At 38.4% G+C, this 21,304-nt stretch overlaps 2 protein-coding genes across 4 annotated transcripts in view; both read right to left on the bottom strand.

Annotated features, from left to right (window-relative positions):
* The window catches only part of thsd4 (thrombospondin type 1 domain containing 4), a 49,036-nt gene extending 46,924 nt beyond the window's left edge, over positions 1-2,112 (bottom strand). The window contains exons 1-3 of one of the 2 annotated variants that reach the window (XM_085422532.1): positions 1,865-2,112; positions 887-941; positions 575-644 (exon numbers count right to left, since the gene is read on the bottom strand). In XM_085422532.1, coding sequence (XP_085278658.1) covers positions 575-644; positions 887-915 — 99 coding nt within the window. In that variant the 5' untranslated portion in view covers positions 916-941; positions 1,865-2,112. Of the gene's footprint in view, positions 1-574; positions 645-886; positions 942-1,687 lie in introns of both variants that reach the window. The other variant, XM_085422448.1, reaches the window with a different exon arrangement.
* A 555-nt stretch (positions 2,113-2,667) lies between these two features.
* The window catches only part of lrrc49 (leucine rich repeat containing 49), a 38,472-nt gene continuing 19,835 nt past the window's right edge, over positions 2,668-21,304 (bottom strand). Inside the window, exons 15-20 of one of the 2 annotated variants that reach the window (XR_014913739.1) lie at positions 13,810-14,044; positions 13,088-13,273; positions 12,393-12,502; positions 8,861-9,014; positions 5,202-6,487; positions 2,668-4,295 (exon numbers count right to left, since the gene is read on the bottom strand). Coding sequence is in view for 1 of the 2 variants with exons in the window: in XM_085422288.1 (XP_085278414.1) it covers positions 6,272-6,487; positions 8,861-9,014; positions 12,393-12,502; positions 13,088-13,273; positions 13,810-14,044 (901 nt within the window). In the remaining variant the exon portion in view is untranslated. Of the gene's footprint in view, positions 6,488-8,860; positions 9,015-12,392; positions 12,503-13,087; positions 13,274-13,809; positions 14,045-21,304 lie in introns of both variants that reach the window. The other variant, XM_085422288.1, reaches the window with a different exon arrangement.

Below are 21,304 nucleotides of genomic sequence, written 5' to 3'. Positions count from 1 at the left end.
TTCAGGGAAGCCCTGGACCACCCCTCCGCCTCTTCTGCAGCTTCGGCTTTTGTAACCCAAAGCCACTGTCATCTCTGGGTCACCCAAAGGTCACACAGCTGGACCCCCAGTAGAAACACACGGAGGCAATTCACACACACACCCTTCTTTCTGACAGTTCTGTTGGTCAGCCATCTTCCATTACTTGTGTCTCTGCGGGGGTCAAGAGGTGGATTGCTGACAACTAAAATCAGCCCTCTTTGTTTGGCTAAGGCCGACAGATGTTTTCACTTTCCGTCTCTACAAGTACAGATTATCACCGTGGTCAGGTTACCCCTGGGAATACTCTTATTCACTGTTTTGGGTGGCATTTGGCTGTGCTGGTGAGAAACAATCATGCATGCCATCTTTGGAGATGAGCATTCCTGTCTCTTTTTCCAACCAAGCAATTAGACTAAAAGATAAAACACCAAAAAGAAAAATTCCAGGAAACATTTGATGGAGGTCTACCATCATGAGAATTAGGACATCAAGAAAATCACACATGTTAGAACACTGACATATTTTTTCTAGTAGCTCCATCTCCCATGCTCACCTTTCTGTGGTCTGTTGTGTGCTGGCTGCCCAGGGGATCTGACCAAAGTAACAATAGCAGCATAGACAGTCTGTACGAACCAGAGAGAAGTAATTACTGGTCATATTTACAGCTTTACTCCAACTGGTTTATTGGCTTACAATATAAATTATGATTTGCTGATACTACTATTGAAATATTGCTGAAATACTGACATACTGTTATTCAGCTTCTATTAAGGATAATCAGAGAATGAGTCAGTCTCACAAAAAATGGGAACACAGACATAAATCTGAGGTTAACCACAAATGAATGCACCCGATATTAATTTACCTGACAGTCCAGACACAGCCTCCTTTCATACTTCCTGGTTTCTTAAAGCTGTACACTTAAATGTAAAAAGAGAAGTTGACATTAGCATGCACCTGAGTGGTGGTGACATTTTCAGCTCTGATGTGAGGCTACAGTCCAGAAGCTTCAGAGAGTTGGATTCTGTCTAATCACGGTCCATCTACAGAACAGACTCAGTTTACCTTTTTAGCTTGGCATATATTCAAAGGAAACGTTGATTCTATCAAAACTGGTACCTTTTTTTCCTACCACTTCACTCTAGAATCCATTTGAAAAAGACTTTTACCCACCTGACCCTGTGATGACCTCTTAACTTCTGGAATCTAAAAACTGCATCACCGCTGACAGCAGGTTTGAGTTGCGGTCAGAGAAAAGCTTTCACCTGTCACCCCTTACCCTATAACCTAGGCCTTCTTTGCACATTTCCTACATGAATTTTATTGACACAAATGAAATGGTCAAAAAGACCTGAGAACTGCCACTTAGCAAACACCGGGAAAACACTGAAAGGTGAATGGGGGTGGTAGATAATTAGTTGTGCTGAATATCATAGAGTTTAACCTCAGAGCACACTTTTGGATAGAATAATGCTTTTTGAAGGTCGCCCAGCAGACAGTAACGTTTGATTAATTACTGCGATTCTTCCCTCAGAACGCAGGACGCCACTTCCCGTAATACACATTCACTTTACTTGCTGTGAGGATTCATTTATTATAGTTAAAGAAAAATAACAAGAAATGATAACAGTATGACAGAAAGGCCTATAGCATCATCTCCACCTACCTGTACTTTTAGTTACTGACGCGTGTATGGTGAAGTTATTTGCTGCCTCACTGTAAGCTCTAAGTAGTAGGTCCTATCAACGCGCAATCCTCATGGTCGAAACATTAATCCAGGTAGAAATGCAGGGCTTCCCTCTAGAAACCTGCTGCTGAGCCATGTAAATCAGTTAATCCGTACCAGAGTTGTGAAACAAATCCAGGCAGAGTGTAAACTCCAGACTCTAATCATCACGGTGACTCCGGTGGTTCTACTTTTACGCACAAAGCCACTGAATGACAGAAAGCTGGAAACTGACACAACCCACAGAATGCGCCCTCTGCTGCGCCCCCTGCCGCTATGACTACGTTGTCTGACTGTGTGTGTTTGTGTCTCGTGTAAATATTGAGGTGTGCGCCTCCTTTCCAATTCCGCGAAAGGTGGTGGTGAGCTTGGATGTATTTATGTGTAAAGTGAGAGGGAAGTGGGGGGTTTATGTTCCTCTCCAAAGTCTTTTCGACACTCCTCTCGCCGTGAGCTGCAGGTCCTTAATCAAGTCAAAGCTACACCCATGTCTCTGACAGAGGTCACAAAAAGGATCTAAGTGCTGAAAAACTGAAATGCTAGTGTATTAGCTGCATTTAGCTTTTGTTCTCTAACACTGCATACATACAACGCCGCAAGGACGCCAGTAACTCATATTTGTGAGGGTTATTTTGAAATACAACTTTCAAAATATTGCTCGAGTCTTTGTAAAACTTGCAATAGTTTTAATCAGCAGCAATTAAAAACAAACTCAATATATAAAATAACAAAACAGCAAAGTTAAAGGGCAGTTTTATCAAAATAATGTTTCCCCTTCTTGCCACAAATAAAATACAGCCAGGACTTATTAGATAATCTAGTTCATGCCTCTGTAACATGATCATTTTTTATCTAACTTCTACAAAATGACATAGAGTCATTGAAGAAACTGTTCTGAAAGAAATGCAATTTGCACAGTTTTGTTTGCATGGATTTATTGTTTGGTCATCCAATAAACCAACTCATAGTGCTATATGTACAGCTTTACCTATACTGTTTCAATACTGGGAAAATGCAGAAAACCACAAAACAGTGAATTTAAACTATAATTCACAAGAATTGTCTTGATTTTTTCCAGGATGTCTCAAAGGAGCAGACTTCATTAAGTGGGATTGGTACTCAGATGCAGCCAAAGCAAATATACAAAAACTGGATAAAAGACTTTTTAGCTAAATGAAAACTGGAGGCATTTTTATATGAGGTAGATCACATGTGGAGTAACATTTGGCTTCAGGCTTGAATCACAGACATTTGCTGTTTTATTTTTGCAGAGTAAAAAAGCTCAGTGTATTGTTCTTTTCAGTCTGTTTATTTAGTTTGAAAAACAGAGCTATGCATAGCAGAGTGGTTTATACCACAGCAGCTTATTATAGCCATCCTTCATAAACATGCAGCCTTTATTATAGAGTATAGCCAACATAATCTACAAATATTGTGAAATCAGTATACCAATATGTCTGTGCAGCCTAAGTCTGTGCATAGAGATCCATCACCAGTACCACTAGGTACCACTGCACTGCAGCATGTCTCTTTGCAGTATGGGGAGTAAAGTAAAGGGAGCTTGCCCCCACTGACTTTTCTCACTAGTGCATAGATGCTGAGACTGCTCAGGCATTTAACCTTGAAGTTTTTAAACCTTTCTTAGACAAACAATACTGTTTCAGATGATTGGCTGACAGTCTGTCTAGACAAGATTTAAAGACAGTGGACACTACTGTCTCACACAAGGTGAACATGTACACTGTCTCTGGACAACACTCAAAAAATTTTCATGAATGTGTCTAAAGGGAGCAGTAGAATGACAAGCTATAGTAAAGCACCATCTCCCTTTATTTATTTACATTTTTTTTAAGGGTTAATGTAAGTTGATCTTCGGGGGAAATTTATTTTGCAATCTACATCTAACTCATAATTCTGAAATGCAATTGATTAACTAACAAGTCAAACCACTGTTTCAGATCATTATTTTTTGCAGCACATGGCTCACAATAAACAATACACTTGGTTCATTCCAGCAGAAACTAATAGTTGGTTCTGTGAGGTGGAACGAATTGGCAGCCGGCTCTCCAGACTGCAGAAAAATCTATCAGAGTTGAGCATATCAACACTGCAGCTTCTAAACCAGCTCTTAGGATTTTAGCTTGTCATTCACCCAAACAGAGATTATACAGATAATATTGCATGGGTTTAGTCAACTATTTTATAATAAGTACAATAATGAATTCACTCTCATTTTACTCCCCCTTTTGGGTTTACTGTGACCTTCTACGTGTGTCTACATTATAATTACACCATTACACTCATAAACAGACAACTGTAAGCTTTAAACCACAGCTGAATCAATCAAGCCTGTAGCGTGGAGGTTTAAAGTTGTCTGAGAAATCAGAGGTACACAAAGATGGAAAGAAAGTTAGTCCATTATTTGCATTCTGAAAATGAGATTGTCTTCACAGCCTTGCAGAAATCCTCACACTAGTTTGCCTCTCATTATCCAAGCTCTTCTTGGCTGATGGCCACTGTGCATTGGCAGCTGAGACGTACAGTGCTGCTGTTGTGACAGAAAAAAAGTGCATTGATTTACTGTGAGCAAGGATCCAAGTGCTCAGTTTTCAGGCGTAGATAAAAGCTATTTTGATGATCTACTGTAGCCAGTGCTAACTGAGATAAATTGAAAACCTTATGCTTTAATCACCCACTTTAAGTATTACAGCTATAGATTACTATCATGTAACCAGACTAATCCTTGCTGCAAACTCAGCAACTCTAATTGAAAAAAGAACTATATATATTTTAATATTCAGACATAATAAAATTGCATTTAATACACATTGCACATTTAATACAAATGTCAGTGTAACGTCCTATGATAAACAAATATGTATTTAATTTGTGCCGCAGATTGATTGACAGTTATTTCTCACCAAGACATATGGAGCACATATTCATGTGTGTAGCTTTCTAGACTGGATGGAGCTCAGGAAATACTAAACTGTCTGGACTTCTCTCCAGCGATGAGACATTGCTCTCATTTTGTGGCTCTGCATCTGTTTGCTGTCACTAGTCACAAAGTTCTGTCAGTCCTTTGGGACTAGACTTTTCTTGCAGTGTTGACACCTGTAGTCTCACAAACTGACAAAATATAACAACAGTGCATTGCTGATAGGCAGCAATGTTGTGCATCAGACGTGTTCAAAGTAAACAAGTTGTCGCTTTCTGATAGCAGACATTTGCACTGAGAGCTTTCCTGTCAAAGCAGAACAATGAGCCTTCATATGAAATCATCATGGGACAGTTGCCCCAAAAACAACACATTATACCGTGTTTCTTTTTATACAACAACTGCGATGTTCTGGTTCTTAGATTTAACTGCTCTATCAGAACAGATGCTGAACTATACTCTGTAGCATGGGCAGAAGATTGTTGTGGGAGAAAAGTAAATATGAATGTCACTCACATTACTTTTTTTTACCAGGAAATAGCCACCGGGCACGGATGTTCTTGCCTTCTTCAAGTCAAATGCCCCAAGAAAGGCACTGATCTCCAGTGAGGTGGATGACATATGACAACACGACCCATCAGCTTGTGTGGGGCTGTTTGACACTCGTGGTGTTACTCCTCTGGCTTGGTGCCATTCCCTGCTGACTGTCAGATTAAATAAGGGTTAAGCATTTTTTGTAGGGTTAAAGAGCAGGTGGTGGGAAACAGGTGAAGCCTCTACACCTTCGGGGACATTCCAGTCTTAGTTCACACTACCTTCCTAGTTTTTGGACCTCCTAGCATGAATGTAGAGCCTCCGCCTTCTGAAATACCAATGGCTTGTGACTGACTTTCAAAGTGAGAATGGCATATTTTAAGAAATGATCTAACTGGATGACCTAGCCCCTTCACTGCAGTAGAAACATTTATCAGAAAAATAATTAGGCATACTATGCAGACAATCTCAGTGTTAATGCAGAATTGTTTAATACTAAGCACAATACAGAAAATCAGTGGTAAACAAAGAAAAGACCTTGTCCTTGTTTGTGCCCTTGCATTTATGCCCCGCAGGAAGAAATGAGAGAGCAATGGATGAGACAGGCTTTAAGACAGAAAAATCATTCTAGTCTCAAGAAAAGAGACACTGGTCATTTTCAGCTGATGATATTAATGGTGTAGAAGGGTCATTCAGATGGATTTTAAAGTGCAAACAATGCTCCCTAGGGGCAACAATGCACATTGAGTCACTAAGTCTCTTTAACATTCTTCAAGTATTATTTACCTTCAAGCTCTGAAGACTCAAACTGTGGGTTTTTAGTGAAAAATCTACATTCAGACAATTTCTTCAGACACCTATAAAATAGTCTACGTACATTTCAAGCAGAAGCTTCCAACAGACTAAGGAAATACACCCTTGTGTTTCCAAATGCATTAAAACTGATAAAGTGATTATGTGTTATCCATTTTGAAATTAAAGGACGAAGATGCCCAAGAAAGCTCTGTCCACGTGTGCATGTATGTTGCCTAACAGTGAACCTTTGGTCCTTTTCACTTGGTCTCAGAGAGCTTTGCCAGGCTGGCTTGGCGGAAGGTCGCTTGGTCCCTCATCTCCAAGACACAGTCTCTCACCATCTCTGCAAACATGGAAGGCCAGAGCTTGTGTAAAGCCTCGCCCTTCAGGTTGGTGTCTGATGCACTTTGGACCAACTCCTGTAGGTACTGCTCTACCATAGTAGCACGCTCTGACGACTCCACACTGCCCTCCTGTGAAAGGAAAGAGAGCTCATTGTTGTTGATTCTGTTTTTCTATGGCATGGGAACATGTGAAACCATTGAGATTGTCTATTTTCTCTATGAACTGCTCACAATGGGCTGAAAAATATAACAAGTACACAAACTTCAGATAATAACACACAGACAGTAATAATCCTACATGTCTTTATTAAACACACCCATAATACAATCATAGTGCAAAAGTGAAACCTTAGATTCTTAGTTCACAAGGAAAATTTGCACTATTCGGATCGGATCAATTCTAATGATCTCTGGTGCAAAAAGCTTTCTTGACACTTTCTACTGCTGCAACACCCAACATCTACTAAGCTTTGTTTCAAGGACAGCTAACGACATATTATCCTGTAAGACACGTTAATAAAAGATGGGAAGTCTAGAAAAACAAAGCAGCTTATAAATGACAAAAAAGTTGTTTTGTTTTTTCCTTTAAAGTTATCAAAATTTACCTGGCCTTGTGCGAAAAAAGCTATTGCTCAAAAAACTGTTTGGCTCAAAAAACGAATTCAAAAACAAATTTAAGGTTTTGGAGTGCCTGAATCACAGTCCACACTTAAATCCTACTGACACACTTTGACATGAACTTAAACAGGCCACTCATGCTTGAAAACCCTTCAATGTGGTTGAATTGAAACAATTCTGCAAAGACGAGTTGGCAAAAATTCCTCCACAGTTTTTTTTTTCACATGGAGGTAGGTAGGTTTGGATAACTTTTTTCCCCTCAATAAATGAAATCATCTCGTAAAAGTGCACTTTATATTTTCTGGAATCATCTTTGTCTAACATTAAAATGTGCATAATGATCTGAAACATGTAATTGTGACAAATTTTCAAAAAAGGAAAAAATCACTAAGAGGGCAAATTCTTTTTCACAGCACTGTGGTTGAGCAGACAACTAATATGCCGAAGGCTATGCTTCTCTCTGCTGTGCCCTGTGTTTGAGTCTACTTCAGAGTATTTCCTGCAAGCCACTCTCACTCTCTCTCTTCATTTTACGGTCTACCCTACACTGTGTGTAATAAAGATCTTTCTTCATTGAGCATGCCATGCTTCACTGTTGGAGATGTTAAGATGATAGTTTACTCCCATTCCTCTATTCCACTAAGCTGTTTCTTGAGTCAACATTCAAATGATTTCCATACTTATTTAAACATACGTATAGACTGTGAACAGAACAACATAATTTGCATGTTTGCGTTACAAATTCTAATACATTTGGTTTGTTCATTTTTCTATCTTATAAATACATTTGTTTTTCAAACAGAAATGATAGGAGTGTCTTAGATTAGTGGAAACAGAGGTCTTACATATCGCAGTACGCTTTTGTTAAACATACAACTAAATTATAAAGTCAATGCTGGCGTTGATGTTATAATGAAATTGGGTAAAAAGCCTTTATCTAACTTTAAAAGAGAGGTGAAAGAGGTGACCTGAACATGGGGCAGAAAAGCAAGAGTACTGTCATGCCAAAACAGGTACTGGTGCCTGATCTGCACAAACATGTCAGATGCTCCACTCTGTCCTCAGTAAAAGGAGGTTAAATTGCACCCAAATAAAGCAGGATGAAACTGCATTAGTGCAAGTGCCAGTTACTAAGAGGCTACAGTAGCTAGAGGCTTAGGCTTCTCCAATGTGCTGTTATCCCAAGTTCACTGTATTTATTGTTGCTGAATTTAAGAGAAAATAGAAATTTGAGTAATATTAAGTAATCCCAAGTGGAACCATGTTAACTGTATCTGGTTGAGGAAAGTAATTTTAAGATTTCAGAAATTGCTGTTTTTTCTTCGGCTTATAATGTGTGTTTTATAAGCTATGCCATCCAATGCAAAGTTTCTGCAAAGCAACACTGGTGGTATTAGTTGCACTTGTTAGTGAAACCTTTAGCAATGATGATGATAAAACAGCATGCACAATATCTTTTATTGCTATAATAGTTGAAAACCAACTTTCAGTCCATCTCACCCATACTGCTCACTCCTGCTTTATCTGACTTAATCAATGCCATAACTGTTGCAACAGAGGCCTGCTTTGTTCTCTGAATATAAATGACTGCAGATCAAGATACAAGTTTCACAGTACAGTAGTCCTGCATGAATTAGAAAGGACTGATTCTGTCAGTCCTTTGGGACTAGACTTTTCTTGCAGTGTTGACACCTGTAGTCTCACAAACTGACAAAATATAACAACAACTCAAATACTGATTCCTGTTCGATGGTGCATTAATGACCTGTGTGTTATTTGTATGAATGACACCAGAAGCTGACTCCTGTTCAAGTCATTGTTTGTATTTTCTCTTAACCTTCTTTTGAAGATGAAGTACAGTCAGCACTATAAATAAGAACTAACCTCAGGGCTCTCTGCACTGCAGTCTCTGCTTGGATAGTTAAACAACGCTCTGCTCAGGCCTTCTCCCAGGAGTTTCCCATTATCACGCAGCTCCTCTGGACTGAGTCCTGCCCGCCGGCCACGCCCCTCCAACAGGAACTGCAACTGCCGCTTCCTTCAGGGTGAAGAAAGACAAGAAAGAAGAGTAAGTCAGATATAGACTGAAAAAACACAAAGACACCTGGGGAGAAACAGTGGCTGCAAGTGAGTGGCACCACAATAATAAAGGCATGTTTTTGTATCCATCAAATGGCACTATCTCAACTTAATACTGTGAAAACAGTTTCTTGAGAAATAAGGGAAAGGGCTCACTTAAGAAGTCGTCAGAAATGACAGCATTTAAACAAACACTGACAGTTCAGAAAGGTCAGTAACACTCAGATACTTTGAACAAAAAAACACCATAATGGATTAAATCCAAGAAAACAGGCAAACAATATGTAAAATGTTAATAGTCTTTTTGAACTATTTCCATGAATATTTTAATGTCTTTAACACAGAGAAGTACAATACACTTATTAAAGCAGTACAGCGCTCTAACATAAACTACATCAAATGTTGCTGTCTATCAAAAGTAAATGTCATGTGATACACTACTGCACCAACATGTACCACAGGTCAGTGCCAGGATGCTGAAACTGTCTTTTCAGAGGAAGCTGGAGGCAAACATTCCTTTTAAGATAAGACAGTTTGTAGAGTGTGTGAATGCATGTGTATGCCAAAACACATCAGTGTGTGTCATTCACACATTATAATGACTAACACAATAATACAGATACGTGGAAGTTAGATCTGATAAAAAATTTAAAAAAAAAACTTGAAACAACACCTTGGGTTTGATATATGATCCCACAGTTTCAGCCTGAATTTTACAAACACAATGCAGATGGCATCTGTTTAATGCTGAGGAATTTAGTTGTATTTTGTCCATCAGAGACCTTAAGCAATATAGCAAGCATGCCCAGTTACAGCATTAGTTTCCCTTTGATGTCTTCACCACTCAGACTGAAGTTAAAGAACCCTGACAGGTGTGGGTGGGGGAGGTAACTTAACTTAACCTAACTGATTAAAGGTAGATAGATCAATAAATGGGCCATTCTCTCTCTCAGCTTGTTCACAGTGCATCAGTTCTTTATTACTATATTTTATACTTTATATTACTATACTCTATACTTTATTACAATATTCTATTATCTTTATTACTTATCCAGATAAATGACATTATAACTCTCTTTTTCAAGAAATGGCCACGAGGATATTACAACCATTATAAACGCATACAAACACAAATACAACTGTCACACACTACAAATGAGTGAAAATGAACAGTTGTTGAAAGCAGAGAATACACACTACTGAATCTTGCACATGTAACTTTATACTGAGAGGAAGTATGAAATATGCTTAATGCAGGTATAACACATGTTATATGAGAAGGAGAAGCAAGGGACAGAGAGAGGACATTAGCATTTTATAAATGATTTTATAAATGAAAAAAATATATATTATTGATTGGTGATAGCAATCTCTGTTCTGGTCCATTAAAGGACTATTCACATCTATTACAGGAAAGACAAGAAGCACAGATTTTGTATGAAATTAAGGCAATTAAATGATTAGATAAGTAAGCGATGACTATAGACTGACTCAATGCCAAATTTTAGAGGAGCTCGTGTGCACAGAAAAATCAGATAGCTAATATATGCAATATAAACAGCATCACATGTGTTTCCAGTGTCAGCTCCTTATGATGCAAAACAAAGTGTGATAAACTGAAAGTGTTTATTATAATGAGATCATAAATTCCATAGTGTAGGATGATGTGGGTTTTTTGGGTTTTTTTACTAGAACGCCTGTGGCGCACAGATAAACGCAGTCTGAATGCATACCTTTGCCACGGCTACAAATGCTGCATGAATTGAGTCCCTGGATCCAGAGGCATATCTGACTACATAAAAAATTATGTGCAATAATTTTTAGTATTTCTATTAGCTATTTATTTTTTGCAAAATGTGATGCACATGATTTTTTTGCCATATCTTGCAGGTCAAATCAGTCCATAACTTTTAAAATCATTTTGCAAAGAAACCCATCAAAACATCTTACTGATAAAGGCACTGATGCAGAGTTATGCAGCCATCCATAACTCTGCATCGAGGAGACGCTGCAGTGACAGAATCCCAGTGGGGACAAATCCTGAAATGCGCAGAATGCCTAAACTTACTGACCATGCAGGAACTTAATTCCTCACTAGTGTTTAAGGTAACTCTTCTAAACAAAATAGGCATAACAAGAGCTCAGCATTAATTTACCATCTTTTAATACTGTTTGCTCACTCATAATCCCTGTTTCCAGTAATTTCTTTTTTATTATTATTCATGCTGGGAAACTAAAACCACATTTTATGTGAGAAACAATCTACAGCAGTTTTCAGATTTTTTTAAAATAAGTGAGTCAGATGGATACAAATTATTCAAGATCCTGCATGCGGATAACAGTGAGTAAGATTTCTGCACTGATATGAAATTAATCTTTGGCCTTGGGCTGTTGTGTGTTATATATTCATAACAGACTCCATGAAGCAGAGGTGAGATACAAAGGATACAAAGGCAGTTGAAATTGAGTTCTAGGCTGTTTAAAATAAATTTGTTTACATTTTATTCAACGTGCATTAGTGTGCCCATCTCCTGATGGCTGTTTCCAGCAGGATAGTGTCACAAAGCTCAAATCGTGTCAAACTGGTTTCTTGAAGATGACAATGAGCTCACTGTACTCAAATAACTTACACAGTCACCAGATCTCAATCCAGTAGAACCAGATCCAGTAGAGATTTTCAATCTTTTTCAATCTTTTTTTTTTTTCAATCTTTTTCAATAAATGTTTCCTGTCAATATAACTAAAATCTATGAGGAATGTTTCCTTTGTGATCTGTGCAATCAAAAATTAAGGCAGTTCTGATGCCAACATGGGGTAAAACCTGTTACAGGCAAGAGGTATTCAATTATCTGGGAAGTATATAATCCTTAATTTATTTATTATCCAGGTAGATATCACTGAGTTCAAAAAATGTCTTTACAAGAAATCTGGCCAAAGTAGTCTTGTGCGTGACAAGCAGATTTATTTTCCTTGTTAGGATGTTTTTTAATTGACCCTGAGAGACAGACCTCAAGAGTTTTTTGGCTGGGGAGAGAAAGGAATGTTTGTGTCTAAATGCCAAGTACCCACCCTTATCCTGAGACACATAGTCTAATTCCCCTGGCTCCTCAGTGCCAGGCTCTGTCTCACTGTTACTCACACTCATATACCCACAAAACGCTATGCACAGGCATGTACACACATGTACAGAAGCCTACATCTGACACACATTTAAGGATCCACACATTTTTGACATACTTAAACAAACAATCTACATGGTCCAAGACACAGCACACACCTGCCATTAATCTGTAGTTAATGCTATGTTATGGTTAAACATCTGGAATCAAGTTCTCACCTGGACTCCTCAAGCAGCAGAAGGAGCCGGCAACGTGGAGTTTCGGTGGCTGCTATATGGCCCAGTGTTCCAAATACACGTTCTGCAGCGATAACGTCATTCATGGTCACCTAAGGTGAATACACAAAGCACATACATACACACAGCACAATATATTTCAGTGACAAGCTTTTTCATGTATTTCCCAATACGAAATGAAGATTTACAACTTTATTCATGACTTCGGCTTAGCAAAAAGGTTTGATACCATTTAACAGATGCAAGATAGGATAAGACATGAAAGTGGCAGCTAACACAGAGACAAGACCTTTGATAAAGGTCATTTATCAAATCAAGTCTAAAATGGGATCTAATGTAGAGGCAATATCCTCAGGTACAGCATTCCAGGAGACACAGACCTATAATTTATAATTGTATCTATGAAGCACCTTGAGGCGACTTTTGTTGTGATTTGGCGCTATATAAATAAAATTGAATTGAATTGAATTGAATTCATTTAGGGCTGGCAACAGTAAATTAATGGTTTGACATGTTTTAATTAATTAATTGCCCCTCTGTGAATCGCCACCTTATCATGGTGGAGGGATGCATGTGTCCGAGGGATTCCATGGACCATGTTGTCAGGGGGCTTTTGCCAAAATATCTCACTATCTATAAGCACCAGGAATGTGTTAACAGACCAAGCTAATCCTCACCTCCTGGCCATTTATCCTCTGCAGGTTGAAGTGGTGAAGACGATAGATGACAAAGGAGCGCCAAAGAGTCAAACTGACCACTGGGTTGCCGTCTGGGTGTATGGTCAGCTGGTCTAGGCGCCTCACCTGAGCCAGGGCTGCCAGCTGCGGCAGACGGCTGATGTTGGTTTCCAGGAATATCATATGCTACCGAAAAGAAACAAAAGTTGGTACGTGTTAAAGCAATAAGTAGTTGTTTATATCAATAACTCACTAAATTCAACTAGGACTTAAAAGATTGGCCTTTGGCAAAAAGGGTTTAAAAGATATATACAATATATTAAAATATTAAATGATGTGATTTTTTTATACTGCCTTAATTTACACTGCCTCAACAATATACCTGTGAGGCAGCTATAAGTATAAATTATGAGCCCTACCACTGACTATTAAATTTATTTGTCTATTGTATATTGGGTTAATGTGGCGCTCTACAAGATACATTACGTAATAAGAGAAATTAACTAAAGGTTCAGGGACAATAACTATGTACTATGATCTGGCAAATAGCCACTAGCCAAGACCGTCTTTTGGTGTCATGTCATGGAACTTTGGTGAGTAAGGTAAATAAAAAATGCATTGAGCGTATTCCTTCCTTCCTTCCTTCCTTCCGTATTCCTTCCTGATTAATTAATTAATTAAGTCATCACAGCTGCACAGCTAATAATATAACATGGCCTCACCGACAGATTTGGGAACTTGACTCTTATTCGTGGCAGTGTTGGTACTATGGCATCAAAGTTGATGTAGCGGAAGGTTATTACAGTGACAGCACCAGCAGTCTGAACACCCCAGCCCCTCTCCAGGGCCTCCAGGGCTCCAAGTCCAAATAAACGCAGGGTGTCTCCATCCAGCTCTGCCAGGTGACTGTCAGACAAGGACAAGCTTTGAACACTGCCACTCCCTGCCTCCACAAGCCTGCAAATTACATACAAACACACACGAAAACACTCCTTAAGTTAATTTTCTGATACTAAATGCGCAAATTGTGGGGTTTTTTTTGTGAAACTTGAAGAATGTCTTCATGAAAAAAGTGTATGCTACATTTGCTTGAAAATTCAGGCATTGTTGCTAAGAGAAGTGGAACACAAGAGAACACTCACTGGTCTAGTCAATGTCCTGTTTGTGCTGCCCAATTACTTTCTATACTCCTAGACAACAGTTGAAGTGCCCTTCTCTGATAAGAGAGTCGTGAGAGTAGAGAATCTTGGCGAGTCTCAAGGAGACATAATCTCCGTCTGGGTCTGCTGACACTCAAGGGACTTTTCAGCATAGCAGGGCATCAGATGGCTACTGGCTCCACCCTTCAACAGTGATCATCCTGACTTCAGGCCGCCAATAGACAAATCACCCCTATTCATGTTTCATATCCTCTTGACAACATGCAACAGAAAGCCAAAGTACTTTTAAGATTAATCCCTTGATTACTGAAGTCTAATCCAAGATTACACAGAGACCAAACTTTAGAAAGTGTGAGTTTGAGTTGTGACCTTAGATAGGTTTTAAATAGATAGTCAGAGGCACAAAATATAATGTGAACAAAAAGAGTATATTTAGTTTTCCATAATGAGGCTGCAGAGGTGTGGACTCGAGTCACATGACTTGGACTCGAGTCAGACTCGAGTCATTAATTTTATGACTTTAGACTTGACTTGAAAAAATGTTCTAAGACTTGTGACTTGACTTGGACTTTTACACCAATGACCTGGGACTTGAATTGGACTTGAACCGGTTTACTTGAAAAGACTTGATATTTTACCCCAAATATAAAATTTAACATGCATATTATATAGAGATTAAAAATGTGACGTCATTCACGGGTAGAACCGCAAAGGATTCTGGGAACTCGTGGCAAGCGGTACTAGCGCACGCAGGCTTTCAATTAAAATCAGTTATACAGCGATAAAAAGAAACACAAAAATGTCAAGAAGCCGTTGTATTATTAACTGCAATAGCCGGTCGCATGACAGCCACGGGAAGCCGACGGGTAAAGAGATCGGTTGTTATCGGATTACGTCGTTGAAGAGAAATTGTTCAATCCATGTTTCCGAAGTAACAAGGACGCGACGGATGGCCTGGATTGCAGCCATTCAAAGATCAAATATAACGTCCCAGAACACTCCAGCTCACAGGTTAGTCTGCTCCAAGCAGTGTTGGGGAGTAACGGAATACATGTACCGCCGTTACGTATTTAAAATACAAAATATGAGTAACTGTATTCCGTTACAGTTACCGTTTAAAAAGGTGGTATTCAGAATACAGTTACTTTGTTGAAATAAATGGATTACACTGCGGTACTTTCCTGTTTCATATTGTCGCGGGTCAGGACTGTTTGGGTTTTGTTTGACAGCTACGTTCTGTTGTTCCAGGCGGCAGCGTTACGGTTGCCATGGTTACAGGGCGACGCTCTCTCTCTCTGCGACTGTGTGTTTCCTGGGTGAGAGAGCGCCTTTTCGTTGTTGTTGTCGTTGTTGTTGTGCTAAGCTAACAGGCAGAATGCTACAAGCATAGCTCTAAAGAATGTAGCATCATGGGCAGTGTAGTCCGTGCTGCAGGGAGAATGGACTGCCATACACGTTATGGGTCTGTGAGCGCGAGGAGGGAGAAAAAGGGGAGTGGAAAGGTACGAGTTGTCATCGAGGAAAAACGGGAGCTGGAAGCATGTAAATATAATAATAACCACTTCAGCCAAGAAGAGTGCCTGACGAGCCCAGTTGTAAGTAAGCTATTAAGACTCGACTGTACACCGTGTTCGTGTTTTCCTCCGAAAACAATAAGTTCTGTTGGAGCAGTCTTTCAACGCCTCTCTCTGTCTCTCGCAAGAAAAGTTGACCCAGACAACAAAGTAAAGCTAGTTTTCGGCTACAAGCCGACAGGGACCCCGCCGCATTAGTCAGAGGTCCCTTTACTACAGTTCGGAGTCGCGGACCTTCAGTAATAATAATAAATCACACAGCAATAGTACATTCACGTTGTTGTAAAAAGCATGATAATATATTAAGTAATCCAAAGTATTCAGAATACGTTACTGTCATTGAGTAACGTAACGGAATACGTTACAGAATACATTTTGGGGCATGTATTCTGTATTCTGTAATGGAATACATTTTAAAAGTAACCTTCCCAACACTGGCTCCAAGCATTTACACGAAGGTCAGTGTTTTTTAGTAGTTAATACGTCATTTTTCTTAACATAATTGGTGATATAGGTTACAAGCAAGTCTGGCGCTGAACAGAAATTGTCGCGCTATGCTCCTTTATTTATTGTGCATAAATAGTGAATTGTCCTGACACGATATTGCGTTTCGCTTCTGTTATTATGGTACATTGACAAAAACATATACTTTTATTCACAGGATAAAACAGGTTTTTTGTATCACTAATTGCCCAGTACGATTACAGCATACAATATTATTGTCACTGCTACATTTCTGTGATGGGTACCAGAAATTATTTCCACTACTAATTAATTACCGTTGAGCTCAAAGGTCCTATTAATAAACGGTTAAGGAATGTGTATTTATGACGACAATTTGTGAGACTGGTAAACTTATGATACGTACGATGGTCTTTCGTTCTACACGGTGCATTTCAAGGTCCTGTACCCATCCGTCGGTAAACTGTACCTGGGCTTGTTGCAGTGACCTGAAGTTACTAAACTTCATGAGTGTATGCACTCACTCCAAGAACCGTATGATTATAAATATGCATATAAATATGCTACGATGAGATAGCTGACTTCATCTAACTAGCAAATGTTGTCCAGGCTACGTTGGTGATACAGTTTTTTTTAATGTGTATGATATTTTTGTCATGCGATTTTAAAGCTGGTCCTACAACCGCATCCAAGAATAACATGCAGCTTATCTCAGAACTGTCGGTGAAAATTATTCTTGGAGCTAGGTTTAATTGAGCTGCATTTTAAAGAGGTGCAATTTCACAATTTGTGTATATTTTCTAAGTTCACTATTTTGTCATGTGTTGAGAAAAACACAGATTTAAAAATTACATGGTCTAATATTTACATTTAGCATAACTGCAACATTATTTTTTCGTTTTGTTTTTTTTTAAGACTCGAAAGGACTTGAAATTCAAAATTTCAGACTTGTGACTTGACTCGGACTTTTACACCAGTGACTTGAGACTCGACTCTGACTTGCCTGACATTACTTGAGACTTGACTTGAGACTTGCAAAACAATGACTTGGTCCCACCTCTGTGAGGCTGTCTCATATATACGGCTTGTTTAAAAAGTCACCATTTTTGGAGAGTGGCCCCCAAACAAAAGCTTTTTCTATAGCCCCGAGTAGGTGCAGTTTCCTCTCCTAGGTTGAAAAAAGGTTGCCATAGATTTTTAAAAACCAAACAAGTACTGTCAATGAATAATTGAACTAAATCAGTAACATGCCTTTTTAAAATGAGCAGTTTGCTACAGGAAGTGTTGTGTCTCAACTAGATTGACAAGCTTGACCAAGTAAAGGAAATGCAAACAAAAACAGGTTTGCACATTTTTGTGTGTATTAGTGTGTAATTTCATACTTTCAAAATCTGTAACGTGTTTACTCTTTGGACAGAAATATTGGTATTAGTATTTTATTTTTTTGTGAATCTGCAGTTTGTTGTCTCAATCTATTAACCACTGGTCTAAAAGCTGTTAAAACTAATAAACAGTAAGCAAATTGGAAGAAATTAAAATCATAAAGTCCATGTGTTGTCTACAAATTTCATACTTACAGAATTCATATGCTGATTAATTAACTGTGTAGCCACACAAATAAGATGAAAAAAATGAGACAGAACTACTACATGTTCCACTAATTATATTAAAAAGTGAAGACAGTGAGAATGATTATATAAGATTATCAGAGTGTCATAGTGAAACCTTATAGTTATCAATATAACATGTTCAGCCTGCTAGGGGAATAAGTGACACAACTGACTGACAATGTGCTTCTCATCAGGTGATGGATTGATCTTGGTGATGGATTTATTTTTGTGTTAATGTACAGTCGTAAATAAATACAGTAGTCTACATAAGACTTCTGTGAGTTAAACACAGTTTAATTAGTGTTAAAAATAAGCTCACTTGCTTCAAATTATGCTTTCCAGTAATCACAACAAATCAGGCACTGTGTCATTTCAGGCCGGAAATATATATATATATATATATATATATATATATATATATATAAATTCTTGCAGTTGGAAGTAACATTTTCAAGCTATACTGTTCCAGGCTGAACTAAATTAATCATGTAATACAACCTGAACCTCTCACAATGCACCACTCACTGATGAGGAGTGTCCCCCTCAATCATTATGTTTTTACCTAGACATATTACTCCAACATAGCGAATGTGATCCACCACTCACTCTGTGGCTTGTTAGTCAAATGTCAAGGGACGGTCATGGTGTGGGGGATTCCACAGATGTATTAAAGAAACTGATATGTGTAACAGTCAGCCTTTCTGTCATTTTTTCCCCAGTGGCCAAAAATTGAACTTACACTCAAAAGAAAAACCCTGAAAGTTTAAAAAGCATTTTCTTAAGTACAGCGATTACATCGTATTCAGTCATGTGAAAAACTAGGAACACCCCATCATGTAATAGCTTGCAGAACAACCTTCAAGCCTGGACATTGACTTGGCCATTCAAATACCTTGATTGTTTCCTTTTCAGCCATTCTGTTGTACATTTGATGCTGTGACATGGCCTCACATAAAATACACTGGCATACAGAGGAGTTCATAGTTGACTCAGTGGCTACATGGTACCCATGTTTTGCAGCTGTAAAAGGAACACAAATCTGCACTACTATGAATGACAGCTGGTCTGTGAATGTACTGATATTGTGTTTACTTTTTGCCAAATGTGGTGTTGTGCGGTATGGCAAAACAACGCCACTTTGTTCATGTTTGTCAAAAAGACACTGTTCCAGAATTCTTATGGCTGCTATGTTCTTTTCAGAGAAAATAGATTTTTGCTTGGTAACCTTTTCAAACAAGCCACAATTTTTCAGTCTTTTTATAATTGTACTGTCATGAACTTTAACATTTAACATTCATACTTGCTAGGAAGGCCACTACTAGGAAAACTGTGGAATTCCATTAACATGCACTTGAATGCTACAAACCAGAAATCTGCCACAAACTCTACACTTATAAAGGTGGTCACACATGCTGATGATCAGTTAATTAGATGCATTTGATTAGTAGTATCTTCTTGCAACTTATCCTCCTAGTTCCTAAGAATGTTCTTAGTTTTGTACAAGACTGCACAGACTGCTGTGCAAATGTTTTTTTGTATTGTTTTTTTTCCACAACTGTATAAAAACAGTACAAAAACAGTACAAAAGGTCAGAATTATGCTTTTTATATTAGTACATATACCAACCTTACAAACATGGATGCCAACATGTACAAAGGGTTCAAATAATTCTTGCAACAAGTGCAGTAGAAGGAGTGCATCCATTTTTTTACATTTTTATTTTAAAAACATGTGTGGACATTGATAGATGACTATTTCAGATGACAAGATCTCTAAATCAAAATCTCACTGACTGCAAGCATATATGTTAGATAAAGTAGTAGCAAAGAAGTTTTAAAACCGTAAAATTCAAGTGGGTCGTGTTTCAAGTGCACACATGGACAAAAACATGGAACTAGACGGGGAGACGCCAGACTCTGAAAGGCAGTTTAATATATTTAAGGAACATGCCACGCCTCCAAGATGCAAGAATGCCAAAGGCTATAAATCAGAAGGAGTTGAAGAACAGTGCAGGAGATGGAGTGTAGTATGTAGATAAGTCACATCAAGAATGAGAGTAACTTCTAAACACCTGGCAGCATGCCATCAACACAATCTGCACTGTCACATACTGTTCAGCACAGCTGAAGGCTCCAGGTGGCCCTGAATCCCCTTATCACATGAACCCATGTACACATGCTGAGAGAAGAAGAGAGCAAGGCGGGGAAGACGGAGTGAAGAATCTATCACAATTATACAGCTCCTGCTCGCTCAATGAATTATAGGGAACAACATTTCATTTAATTAGCGCTATTTAACATAATCCAAAAGAGGTTTTAAAAGGGACATCTGTCATCTCTTAACAACTGAATTTTAACACGCCACTCCATCATTTCCATCTTGTAAAAAGTGAATGCAATTTATTAAGATGCAGGCTTACTGGGTACTTAGTGTTGCACAGAACAGTCCTGTTTCTGTAAAGTATTCCTACAGCTTGCACTGGTTTAAAACGTCTTAAGTTCTTCCTTCACTCATATAGCCCACTAAATCTTTTTCTCACCATTGTTCCGGTATCTAACTGATTTATGTGCCTCAAAAAAACAAACACCTGTTCAGGATCTCTCAATTTCATCAATGTATAAACACTACAAAGTAGAGCTGGGCGATATGAGATTTTTTCATATCACGATATGTTTTTTTCATTTCAGGCGATAACGATATCTATCACGATATAAGCCAAATAACTATATTTGTAAGATTTAAATGTGCCGTTGCTCACAAGTAAAATGTGAAATAATCAGCAGCTTGTTTTTATTTAAATATTTATTTCCCATAATAAGTTCAACAGGGTAGATGTACTTAAGGAACATGAGACTTTTTCAGATAAATAAAGGCAAATATTGCAAACTACACAAAAGGCAGCCGCTAAAGCGTTTAAGTTTCAAAATAGAACAAACGAAACAGACTAAATTGTCAATTCCACTTAGAAGCAAAATATTAATTCTAAAAATAAATCTTAGTTTGTTTTACAGAAGAACAGACAAAACTGACTAACTTTTGTCAATATCAAATAAACTGAGAACTAAAAGGAAATTCTCAATCTCTCCTTGTTGTATAGCTGAGCTTTTCAAACAGTTTTAACAGTTACTTTAGTCTGACAAAAGCCGAATGACGAATTAGCGCTTCCAGTCAGAGACTGAGGCTACGTCCACACGTACACGGGTATTTTTGAAAACGGAGATTTTCCGTTTTCGTTTTAAAAAAATAATCCCGTCCACACATAAAGGCAGAAATGAAGGAAAACGCTGCTATGAACATGCCAAAGCAGCAGGTGGCGCTAGATTCCTAACCGTGCAGAAATGTTGGCCAATCAGAAGTCTAGAAGCCTCGGTGGGAAAAAGTAAACAAAGCTGGGGCATAGAAGCAGAACCG

The sequence above is a fragment of the Rhamphochromis longiceps genome, linkage group LG1, assembly GCF_057381845.1.
Source record: "Rhamphochromis longiceps isolate RC_006_pf linkage group LG1, R_longiceps_female_GT1.1, whole genome shotgun sequence".
Classification (NCBI taxonomy): domain Eukaryota; kingdom Metazoa; phylum Chordata; class Actinopteri; order Cichliformes; family Cichlidae; genus Rhamphochromis; species Rhamphochromis longiceps.
Note: the sequence above shows the minus strand (reverse complement) of the source record. Positions and strands in the feature narration are given on the sequence as shown.